Raw genomic sequence first — 15,872 nt, forward strand, 5'->3', positions numbered from 1 at the left:
TGGGAAAGACATTTTTCATATTTGAGATGCATATCAGTTTAGATCAATATTTACAGTATGCAATACCTGGAGGCATATAGTTTCTAAAAACACAAAAGTTGTCAGGGGCATGTTATGTTTTAATGCTAGTAACACCATGTTGTATGGGAGTCATTTCAAAATAGAATGTGGCTTTTTGGAGTGTCCGTACAGATACTTATTAGCTTTTGGTGTAGAATGTGTGCTTTAAGAAACAATTTTGTTTTAATTGAAAATACATTGCTTGTAATGCCAGGCCTGGCCTTGACTAGTATTTTACAGACTGGACAGGTGACATACTAGCTTGGGGAACCCCTATTAAGCTGTGAGGGATGCAGGGAGCTATACAGTTCAGAGCTGTATGCATGTCTGGACTGAGAATCAAAATAGGCCCTGACATTTCAGGTAAAAAAGAGGCTCAAACAGCCCCACCAGTAGGTTTGTCACCTGGCCGGTAAAAATGATTATTGATGCTGTTATTTATAGGGAAAAAACGCAAAAATATAGGAAGGCCGGAATTTTTTTCCAGAAGAGGTGGCAACCCTACCCACCAGCCCAATAAATAGTCTGTCTTTTAAAACTTGGAGCAGCCCCTATGGCATTGCCAGAACCCAGTCTGAGTCTGGGCCTCGTTGAATGGTTTCATCAAGTTTTGATGTTTTGCTTTAATCTGATATGTGATCTGGTACATTACAGCTGATATAAACTCATAAATAACTATGGAAGCACCGAATCCATTATTTTGGATTCGGCTGAACCCCCAAATCCTTCGCAAAAGATTCGGATGAATACCAAACCGAATCAGAGGAACGGGAAAAATTTTTTACTTCCTTGTTTTGCGACCAAAAGTAACGCTATGTCCCTCCCCGACCCTAATTTGCATATGCAAATTAGGCTTCGTTTTGGCCGGGCAAAAGGATTCAGCCGAATCCGAATCCTGCTGAAAAAGGCCATTTGTACCATTTTGCACTTCTGGTTCTAGCTATTAAAACAATGTACAGTAGCAGAAACCAGCTCTTCGGCCAAGACTCTGTTTCTCACACTGTCTTGCAGGCTTCCTCGCAGGGAGGGTTGCCACCTGGACGGTGTTACTAGCCAGGACGGTGGACCTAATGTTATTAATAGGGAAAAAAGATAAATATATAGCAAGGCCAGTATTTTTTTCCAGAAAAGGTGGCAGCCCTGTTTCAGTAGTCAGAACCTCCAGTGTAAAGAATAGAATGAAATCAGTTTCTGGCAACCTTTCCACTTTAAACACTAACATTAGGTATGCCCTTGTTGGTAGTTGTGCTTTCTGGGGAATTACACATTTTACATTACATTCGGTTTGGCTATAAAGGCACAACAGGTGGGCCACAGAGCTCCAGTAATACACGCGCTGTATTCCTGCTTTATCTACGATAATATGCATAAGGTAGCAAGAGTGACGCACTAAAAAACCAGATTAAGCACATGAACAGGGTGCGGGTGACAAAACATAACCACGTGACAAGAATAAAGAGTTCATTACATAGCAAGGAGCTGCTCGGCCTAACAGAGACACACATTGTATTAGAAACGTTTGGTGAATAAGGAAAAAAATCTATAGATGTAGCAACACTTATTGCCCATCATAAACTACAGCACAACTAGTTTGACGAAAGAAAAGTAGGCGTGACTAGATATTCTTCTTCCTATACGCGCCTTCCGCTCCTCCTTCCTTTCTCTTCCGGTGACGGCGGTTCCAGGTATGGCCGTCTTTGCTTCAATTGCAGCTGCCCTCTGAGTTTATTATCCAGCGCCATCCTTGTTGGTGTGATTCACGTTCAGCCGGCTAATGTCTCGTTTTCTATGTTTAACGTGTGCCCAGTTGGCTTAGGGCTGTATTGGCCTCAGATTGACAGAGAAACGGAGCGAGGCTGGGATGAGAGCTGGAGGTTGTCGCAGGCCTTGAAGTCCCATTTAGTTGCACTACGCCGGACACTGCCACTGCGATATCACGTGGGACACACGTTAGTCGCTGCTTGATACGTGATTGTATCAATAGACGGCGAGATCTATGGCTTCAGGGTTATCACCGGCAGAGTACACAAGTTGTGCGACTACGGACAGTTTAGGTTTCTAATGAGACGCCTCGCTGTCTTTGCTTTCTGGCTCTTTTTAATTTCCTCTAGTGGCAGCAGGACACGCAGTGTGTGGTGTTTAGTGCTGCTCTGTAATTAGTCTATAGATATGTGGAGCCAGCACCTTCACCTGACCTATTCCAAGTGAATGTTTATTAATGTGACCCTATAATAGCTGTGAATTGGTAAATCTCAATAGGGATCTGCACAGTAACTGCTATTTAGCAACATTCCCATATGCAGCCACTCAGTTTCCCCTATCCCTTTGCTTCATAACTTTTTGTTTAGCTAAAGAAATCCTGTGCTGCAAGTGACAGGTGAAATTGAAGAATCTTGAGTTTTTAGAGGGTTTTTTTTTAGAGTTTTTAGAGACAGAATTGGGGTAAATTGTGAGAATGAAGAGTCCCTGCCCTATTGGATTTATGCATGTCGTCAGGATTGGGATTTTCTAGGCTTGTGCATGTGGAATATCGTGAAGATGGATCATGTCGTTACTGTGCATTCTGGGAGTTTTGGGAAACCCAGGCAAGATTCCTGTACTGGTGCAGATTTCTCTGGGAAAAGCAGTTGAATACATGTTTATTTACAGTCACTAGCATACACCCTATCTAGCCTTCATTTATGTTGTATTTTCCCAAGACCATGTTTTGGAGATAAAGTGGTAGTCCTCATAGACATCACTGGTCAAGTGTTTGTGGTGGGATTATGCTGCACAACTGTATAATTGTATGTTGATGACAATATTTTACAGTGTTGTATACTAGAAACATAAGGAGGCAGCAAAGAGGACATAGTTCTGTATTATTTGGGGCATGTTCCCCTATCCACACGACATTTATCTATGTAGTACAAAGTCCACTGCAAATAAAATCAACTCTGGTCTCTCTCTCTCTTGCTAAGTCTTCTAGGAGCAGGTAACAAGTGGAAGTCAAATGTAGTGGTAACAAGGAATTGCCTATGAGGCAGGTTAGCTGCTCAAAGTGATCGTATTGTGCAAATAAAATCACTTTCAGCAGTTAACCTGCCTCATAGGCTAGTCTTTGTTACCACTACATTTTGCTTCCAGTTTGAATCTGTGGAGGAGGTACATTACAAGGAAGAAGCCAACTAATTGATTTAAGCTACAAGGTCTAAGGTAACAGTCACCCTTGTTTTTAACAAGTGGAAGTCTTCTAGTATGTAACTGATTATAGTAAGAGTGATGTTTAAGGGTAGGGACACACTGGGCGATTTGGGGAGATTTAGTCGCCTGGCGACTAATCGCAGCGACTTTTCTTCCCGAATGTCTCCCCTCACTCTGCGCCTGGATAAAATGAAAAGTCACCGGCGCTAATCACACACGGCGATTCGTTTTCTGAAATCGCCCGAAGTTGCCTCACGAGGAAACTTCGGGCGACTTCGGAAAACGAATCGCCGCGTGTGATTAGCGCAGGCGATTTTTCATTTTAGCCAGGCGCAGAGCGAGGGGAGGCATTCGGGGAAGATTGGTCGTGGAAAGTCGCGGCGATTAGTTGCCAGGCGACTAAATCTCCCCAAATCGCCCAGTGTGTCCCTACCCTAAAAGGCACAAGCCCTCTTCTCTTGCATCACACTGATTATAAATGGGTGAATTCACTTAGTGATCTATTTTGAAGTGATATTTTCCTGCTTTGCAGCTTGGGCCCCCAGATGCTGTAGAGCAAACTCCAATAGGGACACTGGTAAATTAGCATTACAGTAGGCGTATATTAAAGATACTTAGGCAGTGCCTGGTGATGTTTTTCCATATCTAATCTCTGATGCCCTTTCTTTTAGATCTCAAAAATGGCTCCGCGTCTCACATACCGTCGTAGGCTGTCCTACAATACAACCTCCAACAAAACAAGACTGTAAGTGTGTGCATTATTTAATTTTCTAGTTTTATGTTCTGGTGGTGTGTTTTCAACCTTAAGATAATGTTTTATTGTATTGGTTCATTTATTGTCTAGATCCCGAACACCAGGTAACAGAATTGTGTACCTGTACACCAAGAAAGTTGGCAAAGCACCCAAATCTGCTTGTGGTATCTGCCCTGGAAGACTACGTGGTGTAAGTAAACCAATTTATTTTTAGGCGAAGACTATCAGGGTGCTAATTACTCCAGTGCTGTGGAGTCTTCAATTCTTTGACTCAGACTCGTTAGTTTGTGCTACCTCAGACTCATGTTTTTAAAGAAACAGTAACACCAAAAACTGAAAGTGTATCAAAGTACTTAAAATATAATGTGCTGTTGCTCTGCAATTATGAAATCGCCCCAATGACTACACCGCAGCTAATTGATATAAACTATAGTAGTGTTTCTGAAGCATGCATGCTAACAGTATATTATATGTTAAGTACTTTAAAACTTTTTGGTGTTACTGATCATTTTATATACTAATGTATTTTCCATGCTGATTGAAAGAAGTTAAAGGGGTTGTCCATCTTTGAGTTAACTTTAAGTATGATGTTCTGAGACCATTTGCAAACATTGGTTTTCATTATTTTTTTATTTGTTGTTTCGGAGTTATTTGGGGCTTTATTTAGCAGCTCTCCAGTTTGCTGTTTCAGCAATCTGGTTGCTAGGTTCCAAATTACCCTAGCAACCATGCATTGATTTGAATAAGCGACTGGAATATGAATAAGAGAGACCCTGAATAGAAGGATCAGGAATAATAAGTAACAATAAATGTGTAGCCTTACAGGGAAAAAAGAAAAAATGAAGACCCAATTGAACAGCTGCTTAGAATTGGCCATTTTCGAATATATTAAATGTTAACTTAAAGGTCAACCACACGGCATTTTATCACTGCTAAAGCTCAAATATAAACCACATCCTTTAAGTCTAAACCAAAATCAAAGTTAAACTACATAAATCAATATCCTTATTTTTTAGTGCTTGTATTTAGTTATTAGGAGTTGGTACATTTTTGGTGATACCCAAAAATTGCTTCCTACTCCACAGTTCTGGATTACTTTATAACAGGGTTCCACATCTTTGGAAATGTAATATGTAATCTATGGTGCTAGAATTATTTTTGACCGCAAATAAGTATTTACCTCAGATCACAACTGACAGGGCTTCAAGCTGGGTATCTCCTTCAAATCCACTCTTTTGTTCATGTAATCCATAGAGGTGGCTTTTTAGATAGTTTTGTCCCAGCTCTATCCTTTTCACTCTGTATTGCATTTGTCCCATATTTAACATGAACATAAATATTACCATCTATCCTTACGGCAAAGACATGGGTAGATTTGTCGTCTGCATTCACTACCATCAGCGACAAATCTCCCTGAAAATGCCTTGCTGTTTGCTAAAATTCATTGGTGCAAGTACATTTATCACAGTAAAATGCCTGTTTTCATTTTTTCTGCAATTAAACAACATTTATAACATGGCCAACAAATCTGTTACATAGAAACTGTACAATGTCTGAGCTAATAAAATATCAATTGGTGTGTAGCTATATAAGTGTATACTTTTATTATTCTTCTATCCAGATCCGTGCTGTTAGACCTAAAGTGCTCATGAGACTTTCAAAGACTAAGAAGCATGTCAGCAGAGCTTATGGTGGATCCATGTGTGCAAAATGTGTTCGTGATAGGTAAGGCTTATTCTCAGAAATGTCAGCTGTTGATGGTTTTTCAGTACATGGGCCTGAAATTGGAATTGCATTTAAATCATGCATGTTTTAGAATTGTAAATAGTTCTAGGACCTGGAGATGGCTTGGGAAAGTATTTATGGTTTGCAAATAAGATTTTTTTTTTTTCATTCTGTTTTGTCCTGTGTATCAAACTAGTTTCAGCGAAACAAATACTAGTGTTGTGACTTTTCCCATGTTAATTTAGTGTATTTAATTATATGTGAGGTGACACGTGCATCATTGGAGCTCAGTATATTTACATGACGGAAACTCAGTTCGTTAGGGATGTGTTTAAATGGACTTTGTATATGCACAATTATGAGTAATTTAGCAAGATCACCTGCATGTAATGTTGCGGCATACTGCAAGACAGTTTACAACATGGCAACTTCTGCTGGAATCCCTTGAATGAGTGAGTGGAATAATGGATGAGAGGAGAGCTGGACAGCTTACAGAACTAAATCTAACATTAACAAAACAGGCCATCTGGAAGTTTGGGTTTAATGCTATGTCAAGTAAAACCTCATTCTTTTTTAAAAGGCAGGGTTTATTGGACTTTTTCATTCATGTCTGCCCTTGGGGGTCCAACCTTTGCTCATAGTGTATTGTAGCTAGCTACCCCCCCACTTATCTTACAATGGGCTTTCAATTGTCTGTAGGAGAGCATAGGTATGCCTCCCTAATCTCACCTAAACTGGCCTTCAAGCTCTGCCTTTAACCTTCATGTTCCCCCATGGGGGTTACCACTGTTTAAGGGGCTGCTAACGTGCTGCATGAGGCTTGTAAATATCTACTGTTAAGAGAACTCGCTTTATTTTAATTGAAAATAATGTCTTTAACATGCACAACTATTTTATGTTTCAGAATTAAGCGGGCATTCCTTATTGAGGAGCAGAAGATTGTTGTGAAAGTATTGAAGGCACAGGCACAAAGCCAAAAGGCAAAGTAACATTTTTGCTTTGTAACTTCACAATAAATATGGTTAATTGTTCATCTGTTTCTGTGTCTTTTTACTTTAAAGGGGTCAAAAACTGCACTAGCCCCACAGCTTGTTTTATACCAAGGTGCAGGCCTTGGGGCTCTCCATAATTCACACTAAAAAGTATATTCACTTAAGGAACAGCACTCCAACAGGTCCTTGATAGAGTGGAGTGACACGCAAAATGATGGATAAGCTATTATGCCGGCCTAAAAATGCAAAAAATATTTGAGATGTTCAGTAAAATTCAAAACCATGCAGCTAAGCCGCGTTTATTTTGATTTTAGATGTATGTGGAACATAATGCTTAGGTAGGTGGCAGGTGTAGTGTGGCCACCGGCCACCTTTATTTTTGAATATGAAGCTTGGGAATTTTTTTGGAGGCTATCACCAGAGAAAAGAAAAAACATTCAGAGCAAAGATCTACAGTGACATAGTGCCAGTGCTGATCCTTCACTCTGGGGTGTAAACAATGCAGGGGCCAGTTTGTCTCAGTTCTGATACATTTTTAAAGCTTATACAAAGGTAAAGGCAGTATTTTTGTTCCATTAGCTGGCTTCAGGAGTCCGAACCACAAGTGCCGAGAATATAAAGACAGCTACTGCTTTCATTAGTAATTCTATTTACAAATAACTTACAAAGTACTGGCAATTGATATACAGTAGAACTCACATTTTACATGTTTCAGGGGTCCAGACAAATATGGTGTAAAATCAGGTAAATGTATTATGCATAATATATATGTGGGACCAGAAAACAAAAATGAGAAACTTAAAATCAGGGAATGTAAAATTGAGGTTTCACTGTATATGGGAAATCTGCTAAGAAATATATTAGACATGGGTAAATACTGTGGTGAGCTATACAAAATGTAAAAACTCGATAATTATAGTACAATGTAATTATACAAGAAATCAGTATGTTGTCATTTCAGATTGTCCGTTTTAGGAAAAGTAGTAGGGGAGGTCCAAAGAAGTCATTTGGCATATTTGTACTCCATAGCTACAAAAGCACTCTCATACCACCTGTAACAGGTGCAGTAACTCATAAGGTGAATCAATTTTAAACAGATGACCATTTAATACTGACTGCTTGTTATAGGTGCTTAGAGCTGTAACAAACTTGGAATAGGTTTATAACTCTCAATAGTTTTATGGTAGCTCTCTGTACATGCAGTAGAACCAGTAGAGAGCAGAGACCAATAGCACCTAAAATTGTGACCGTGCAGAAGCTTCCAAAGATAATCTGTATGATCGCTTTGTTTTTCTACTAGCCTAGTTTCTCTATGCTTTTCATACATATTATATTAAATTTATTGGCACATAATTGTGTAGAGGTTATAGCCAGAGGAAGTTCAAGTTTGCTATGTTATACACTATAGTTCTGGAATGTTACACTGGATTTAACAGGGGGTGTCTGTTAAAGACTACATTCCAAGGAAGAGCCCAAGCCTAGTGTAGCCTACAGCCAAAGGTTTTTTTTTTTTTTTTAGCAAACACTCTCCCCTCATCTAACCTCACCCCATGCATACACTGCTGCCCATTTGGTTCTGTAATGGGCAAATACAATGCCTGAGTCAGTGTTTAAAGAGATACTTTTATGGGGAAACATGACAATACATCAATACTGCTCCTTGGGCAGAACCCTGTATTGAAATCTGCTTACAATAATTTCTATCTAAAATGATATGGTATTGATCACACCAGAATTTCAAGACATGTTTATTTCAATTAGAATCTGATTCTCTAGATTTGTTGAAGTTGCTTGACATGATGGCCCTGCTGGCTGTGTGTCTCCTATTTGCTATGCCTGAAGGTCTTCCAAATTGTTCACTGCTGTGTCTTCTGATTCCTTCTCCTTTTAAAGAGTAACAAGTGGCCCTCATCCTCTGTGGGCTTTACATTCTCTTCAGCCTAATAATTTATAAACAATTACATGTAGTTGCATGTATATTATGGAAACTCAAAATAGCGATGTATAAAATGTTCTAAAATACACATTCTCACATGAGCCCATATTTTAAAGACTTATGTTCATAATCACAGGCAATACATATTCCACTATATATTCTACTCAAATACTCTGAACTGAAGTCACATGCACCCATTGTGGCCCCAACCAGCATCACTAATTGCACACAAATCACAAGCAACCAATTTGAGCAGCTAGAGTTTATTCAAAAAGAAAAGTTTTCCTGTAAACCAGCCTGTAAATAAAAATGCATACAGGACTAAAGTGCTGCTACAACCTGTTCCTAATATTAACATGTAACTATTAGGGATGTCAGTAGCACAAAAAAAGCAATCTACATGTGACATTATGTTGCTCAAAAGGTATGATTTTTTTTTTAAACTGAAGTTGCAGTGCTGCTGTTAAAATTATGAAGCAATGTAACTGCCTATGTTAACTTTTTTTTTTTCAAAAACATATTTGGTTGGAGATTTTGATTTAGATAATACCGTTAAAACACTTGAGAATGTATAGAAAGTCGACAGACATTTCTGCATCCTGACAGAAGTGAGGACACGAAGCCCCTCAGCTTTCAGCCTGAAAAAATGAAATCAAAAACCTTCCCCATAGGCTAACATTGCACCTCGGTAGGTTTTAGGTGGCGAAGTAGGGGGTCGAAGTTTTTTTTAAAGAGACAGTACTTTGACTATCGAATGGTCGAATATTCGCACGATTTTTAGTTTCAATCGTTCGTTTCGAAGGTCAAAGTGGCCAAAAAAAACATTCGCAATTCGAAGTTTTTTTTATTCTATTCCTTCACTCGAGCAAAGTAAATGTGCCCCTAGCTTTATTCGTGTCATTTTGAGCTCCAGGAACGTCCCAGATGACATAATTCGCTAAAACATATTAAAGGCCCCCTTCATGTTCCCAGTTATACTCACCAATTTTCTACCTCATCTGTTGTGAGCTTCAGGAGCACCCCAGATGACATCATCCCCTAAAACATGTAGAAGCTCCCTCTTTCCCAAGCCACGCTAACATAACTTTATGTGCTTTAAAAATGAGATATAAGGAAAATGGTAGTATAAGCAGCTAGTTAGACTGATGGATAACTTGCAGGTACTAGTTGGAGCAAGTAAAGGAATGAAAAAGCATAGCCATGGCAGCACAAAATGACTCGCTCCTACCAGCTGGAATTCAGATAAAGCATTTAAGGATGGTGTCTTCTGAATCTGGAGTGGTGTTGCATTTGAGGAATGGCAGGATGACAATTCAGGGTGATTGTGAAAGACAAAATAAATTGTCAGATCAAATTGGAACAATTTGCATACAGAAACTGCTTTCCACCAATAATTTCCAGGAAATCTCATACCAGTTACCAGTTGATCACAAGTCTGTTAAATCCCAAGGAGAATGTGGTATATGTAAGTTCTGGGTGAGCACAACCCTCTCCAACTACCAAGAGAAAATGGAGTATTTAAGATATGAATATTAAGCATTAGTGTTTCTAGGGCTGCATGATCCATTCTCCAAATTATGAATATGCAGAGATTATAAAAATGTTGTTGAAAGAGATCTATAATCCCTCTGTTAACCTATGTGGCTTCTTTGGGTACAGTCTAAACAGAAAGGAGAAGTACATTCTATAATCATTCATTTATATCTTTAAATCGGATTGGTGATGGAATCTTTTGTTTTTCTACATCTTCACAATTGATTTTAATAGAGTCGGTGTTCCTTATATTCCCCTTCAGTCCAAGACGTTTGTGTGGTCTTTTCTTTAGGAGCTAAGAAAGAGGAATAGTTGTAACACAGTTGTTTAAATAGAAGCAGCTCAACTGTCCAGTTATTAGTTGTGGTCAGGGAAGATCATCACAGCTATTCCTAAACTACTAGCTAAAAGTATTGCCTGTTTCAGTCTCTGGGAATCGTCACCACTTAAATATTAATTTTGGTAGAAAAAGGAAGTTAACACCAACATATTTCTGCTTTTTTTAAAATGTCTCAATATTTTCGGAGGGTAATAAATAGGGATGGGCGAATTTGACCCGCTTCGTTTCGCCAAAAATTCACCTCTGGCCAATTGTCGCCGACGGCCATCAAAGTCTATAGGTGTCAAGAAAATTTTGACGTGTGGCCAAATTTTTTTGTTGCACGTCTTTTTTTTTTTCGCACGCAGCCATAGGAGTCTGTGGGTGTCAATTCTGCAGCGAAACAAGGCGAAAAAATGTGCCCATCCCTAGTAATAAAGTGCCACTTTTGATTTTTTTTATACAGGTATGGGATCAATTTAGCAAGAACCAAAATTTCCAGAAAGCGCCAAAATATATTAATACTATTTAATTACCTAATTATTAAATAGCAAGCATAAGTGGACTGCTACTAAGGGCAGAGACACACGTGGAGATTCGGGGAGATTCGTTTTTTGGGCAACTTATGTTCCTGAACTGCCTTCTCACCAGCTAGAATGTAAATCGCCGCTGGGATGGCACTCTGAGCACTTCGTTTTCCGAAGTTGCCTCACGAGACAACTTCGGGCGACTTTGGAAAACTAATCGCTCCGAGTGCCATCACACCGGCCATTTACATTCTAGCTGGCGGGAATACAGTTAAGGGACATTAGTCATCCGAAGAAGAGTCTACGGGCGACTAAATCTCCCCGAATCTGCCCTAAAGAGAAAAATGATCACATACTGTAAACTTTTGAGCAGGGACTATGGAGCAGTGATATCCTTCCACACAGAAAACACACAAGATGTGTTATTTATATTTATTTGATATTATCTGTTACAGGGGTGAAACATTGACTAATCAATATGCAACACATGCTACTTTGTGGGCAATTGAAGTCAAATTAATGTTTTTTATGTATTGTTTTAATAATAAAGCATGTATATACTTGAATAGATGCTTTAAACATATTGAACAGTTTCCTACCTCTGGGGTCATGTACCAGATTGTTCCTGTTTTTCCACTGATGTTGAAATTGTGATGTGGGGTTTGTATTTTATTTTGGTTTTAGTATGATTTAGCTTTTTGTTCAGCATTTCACATTTGTTCCAATTAACATTTTCAATAATGATCTGGTTTCTAGGGTTAAAATTACTCTAGCAACCAGGCAGTGGGTTGAATGAGAGACTAAAAGATGAATAGGAGAGGGTATGAAGTATAAAGAATTGGACGTTCTTCAACATACTACAAGTTAATTAAAAGGTGAAATACTCTTTTAAATATTTTCAGTGGTTTTAAACATAATTGCCATTGAAAGCAATATTTGTCACATTCTGACTTCTGAAACAATATAGCAGTAAGCAATTCTCTCTACGCTTGTTTATAGCTGGTTCCTATTGCATTGCTTTATGAGTAGTGCTGGGTGAAATGTTTCACCAGGTTTTGCTGCTAAAAAAACCCACCTATAGACTTCAAAGTTTTGTAAAAGAAAAGTTGCACAGGAAAAAGTCATTGTGAAAAAAGGCCCATTGACCAATGCATTTCATGAATGTTTACTGGTTACGAAATTTTTCAGTGCAGCAAAACAGGAGAAATTGACTATTCAGGGGTCACAACCGGAATTGCAGAGAATATAAACAATTTTCAATTAACATACAGGTCTGGGATCCGTTATCTGAAAACCCATTACCCAGAAAGCTCCAAATTACGGAAAGGCTGTCTCCCATGGACTCAATTCTATCCAAATAATCCAAATTCTTTCTTCTTTCTCTGTAATAAAACAGTACCTTGTACTTGATCCCAACTAAGATATAATTAATCCTTATACGAAGATAAACCAGCCTGTTGTGTTTGTTTAATGTTTACATGATTTTCTAGTAGACATGAAGATCCAAATTACACAAAGATCCATTATCTGGAAAACTCCAGGTCCCGAGCATTCTGGATAACAGGTCCCATACCTGTATTATGAAAATGCTTAGAATATCATGTGTTGTTGCATGTAAGTAGCATTCTTTTTTCTTTTTAGACAGTGGACAAAGTGAAAAGAGTGTTCCGTGACCCTACAATACTGAGATATGGGGAAATGAGCTAAGACTGTGCTGAAATATAAAAAAAAGAAATTCTTTCCTTTCTAGTGCAACCTAAATATACAAAAGAAATGTCATCTCAGATTGACCCTAATGAGTCCATCTCAGGAAGGTACATGAGAAGCCTGAGAAAGGAACAAGATGCATAACTAGTAGTCTATAGCTACAGACCTATTCTCTCATACCCCATATGTGATAATGTACGGCACAAACTTTGTGTTAAATGTTGGAGGTTACATAAAATGTATTAGGCACAGATAATCTTGTAGAGGTTATAAGCCAAAGAGCAAGTTCTACTTTAAATGCTGATATGTTATTCAAAATACCTTTATTATTATAGTGCTGGAATGTTACACAGGTTTTAGTAGATGGTGTCTATCAATAACATTATTCCCAGCTGCAGTGGAGCTTACAGCCTAGGGTCCCTGTTTTTTCCTTGTTTAGTTCAGCAGCCTACTCTCACATTTGCCCTGTATTGTTCTAATATTCTTGTACAGGTATGGGACCCATTATCCAGAAACCTATTATCCAAAGCACTCTGAATTACAGAAAGGCTGTCTCCCATAGACTATGTTTTATCCAAATAATCCAAATTTTCAAAAATGAATTCCTTTTTTTCCCGTAATAGTAAAAGTAGCTTGTACTTGATCCAAACTAAGATATAATTAATCCTTATTGGAAGCAAAACCAGCCTATTGGGTTTATTTAGTGTTTACATGATTTTCAAGTAGACGTAAGGTATGAAGATCCAGATTACAGAAAGATCTCTTATCCAGAAAACCCGAGGTCCTGAGCATTCTGGATAACAGATCCCATACCTGACCTCAGCACATGCATATACTGCTGCCCTGTGATGTGCAAATAAAATGCCTGTGTCTGTCAGAGATGTTTCTCCTTTAAACAGATACAGTCATGGGAAAACATGGTGTGCTTGAACCATCAATTAATAGTACTTCTTGAGTAGAACTCTGAACTGCACTGATTTTATTTACTGTAGGGGTGGTTCACCTTCAAGTTCAATTTTAGTATGTTATAGAATGGCCAGCTCTAAACAATTTACCGACTGGTCTTCGTTATTATTATTATTTTTTTTTTAAATATTTCAGTTATTTGCCTCTTTCTTTTGACTCTTCCCAGCTTTCAAATGGGGGTCACTGGCCCCATCTAAAAACAGATGCTCTATAAGATTACATTTGTACTATTAATGATGCTCTTTATTACTCATCTTTCTATTCAGGCCCCTTTCCTTTTCATATCCCAGTCTCTTATTCAACTCAATGCATGGTTGCTAGGGTAATTTGGACCCTAGCAACCAGATTTCTGAAATTGCAAACTGGCTGCCGAATAAAAACTAATAACTCCATACTTCAAATAATACAATAAAACCAACTGCAAATTGCCTTAGAATATTACTCACTACATCTTACTAAAAGTCTGCTCAAAGAATCCCTTTAAAATCAAAACATCAGGCAAAGTCATTCTCTTATCTTCCCAGGATTAGAAAGAGAAATCTTTTCAGAAATTCTTTCTAAAATGATATGGAATTATATTGACCACAACAACATTTCAAAACATTTTGAAAAAAAGCATTTTATTTCAATTACAATCTGATCATGTAGATTTGTTAAAGTTGCATTTGTTAAAGTCTTGATGGCCCTGCCGGCTGTGTATTTCCTATTTGCTGCTGATACTCAAGGTCTTCCAAATTGTTCTCTGACTGCTTCTCTGTGTCTTCTTATTGTTTCTTCTTTTGCTCCAAATGAAGAGTAAAAACTGGTCCTCATCCTCTGTAGGTTGTACATTTGCATCCTGTAATAATTTATAAATAAATAATTACATTTCATTGCATTTAAACAAAACATATTTTTCAAACTCAGCGTAATTTTTATGGAAACTTATAATAGTTATATATATATATATATATATATATATATATATATATATATATATATATATATATATATAGACAGAGAGAGATATCATGATGAAGATGCACTCACAGGTCTTACAGTAAAATAAAAAGCATTTTTATTGTGAGCGCTCTAATAAGCGAGCCTTTCTCAAAGTGGATTCCAGCCGAAACGTCAGTCGTGCTTATTAGAGCGCTCACAATAAAAATGCTTTTTATTTTACTGTAAGACCTGTGAGTGCGTCTTCATCACGATATCTCCGTACAGCTAACCAGAGGATCGCACCCAGGCAACCGATACCTCTTTTTTGTGAGTGCCGGTAATCATCCGAATATATATATATAAATATGTATATATATATAATGTTAGAAAATATGCATTCCACTTGAGACCATTAGGAGCCTCTATTCACTTTCATCCTAAAAAATGGAATTGAAAAGGGGTCATGTATATTTATGGAGATTCGTATGCTGTGAATCCATTTGGCCCATAGGCTTTCTGATAAATAGGAATTATAATAACCGTTACATTATCCCATATACAGTATATATATTTAAAATATATGTATACCGTGGTCAGTTCTGTCACATGAAGAAGCTCCATCTCAACTGTGATCTTGTAATCCCTCATGGGTAGCGTATGAAAAAATAAATATTATAACATTAAAGTACACACACAACAATGTATAAATAAATGTACATAAGTAAAAAGTTATACTCACCATCTTCAACTTCATCCATGTCATTGTGAGTTTCAGGAACACTCCAGATGACATCATCTGCTAAAACATCATGAAGGTCCCCTTCATATTCCCACAGTTATACTCACCAACTTCAACCATGTCATTGTGAGCTCCAGGGACACCTCAGACAAACATTATTCCATAAAATATCCATCAACTCCACTTTACACCCTTCCCTCTTCCCCAAGCCCCAGTACTAACATTACCTTGCCAGAATTTCCCTAATAATATATTTCTACCCTTTCCTATAAGGAACATTGTGGTTATAACTACTGTAGCAATGAAAAATTAATATATTAAGAATATATTAAGAAAAGGCACTTTTTCTGAACAGCCCTGGCAAATTATTTATATTACATGGGAATTTACCCTCCACGAAAGTCATGTAAAAAGGAAAGCTACTATTAAAAAAGATGTAGGGGGTAACAATATATTTAGATTATCTATATAACCATTTTAACAGGAAATCTAGCTCCATTATTGTACAGC

At 37.9% G+C, this 15,872-nt stretch overlaps 1 protein-coding gene across 2 annotated transcripts; it reads left to right on the forward strand.

Annotated features, from left to right (window-relative positions):
- Window positions 1-1,713: 1,713 nt before the first annotated feature.
- rpl34.L (ribosomal protein L34 L homeolog) lies at window positions 1,714-6,753 on the forward strand. Of its 2 annotated transcripts, none has more exons than NM_001087363.2 (5): window positions 1,714-1,745; window positions 3,915-3,988; window positions 4,088-4,187; window positions 5,619-5,722; window positions 6,627-6,751. In NM_001087363.2, exons 2-5 carry the CDS (start codon window positions 3,924-3,926, stop codon window positions 6,709-6,711), a joined length of 354 nt encoding a protein of 117 aa, NP_001080832.1. In that variant the 5' UTR covers window positions 1,714-1,745; window positions 3,915-3,923; the 3' UTR covers window positions 6,712-6,751. The 2 variants fall into 2 exon arrangements, with proteins under 2 accessions (NP_001080832.1, XP_018082053.1); XM_018226564.2 differs by lacking the exon at window positions 1,714-1,745 and adding an exon at window positions 2,492-2,645 and having other exon boundaries at window positions 6,627-6,753.
- Window positions 6,754-15,872: the final 9,119 nt, after the last annotated feature.

The sequence above is a fragment of the Xenopus laevis genome, chromosome 1L (genome assembly GCF_017654675.1).
Source record: "Xenopus laevis strain J_2021 chromosome 1L, Xenopus_laevis_v10.1, whole genome shotgun sequence".
NCBI lineage: Eukaryota > Metazoa > Chordata > Amphibia > Anura > Pipidae > Xenopus > Xenopus laevis.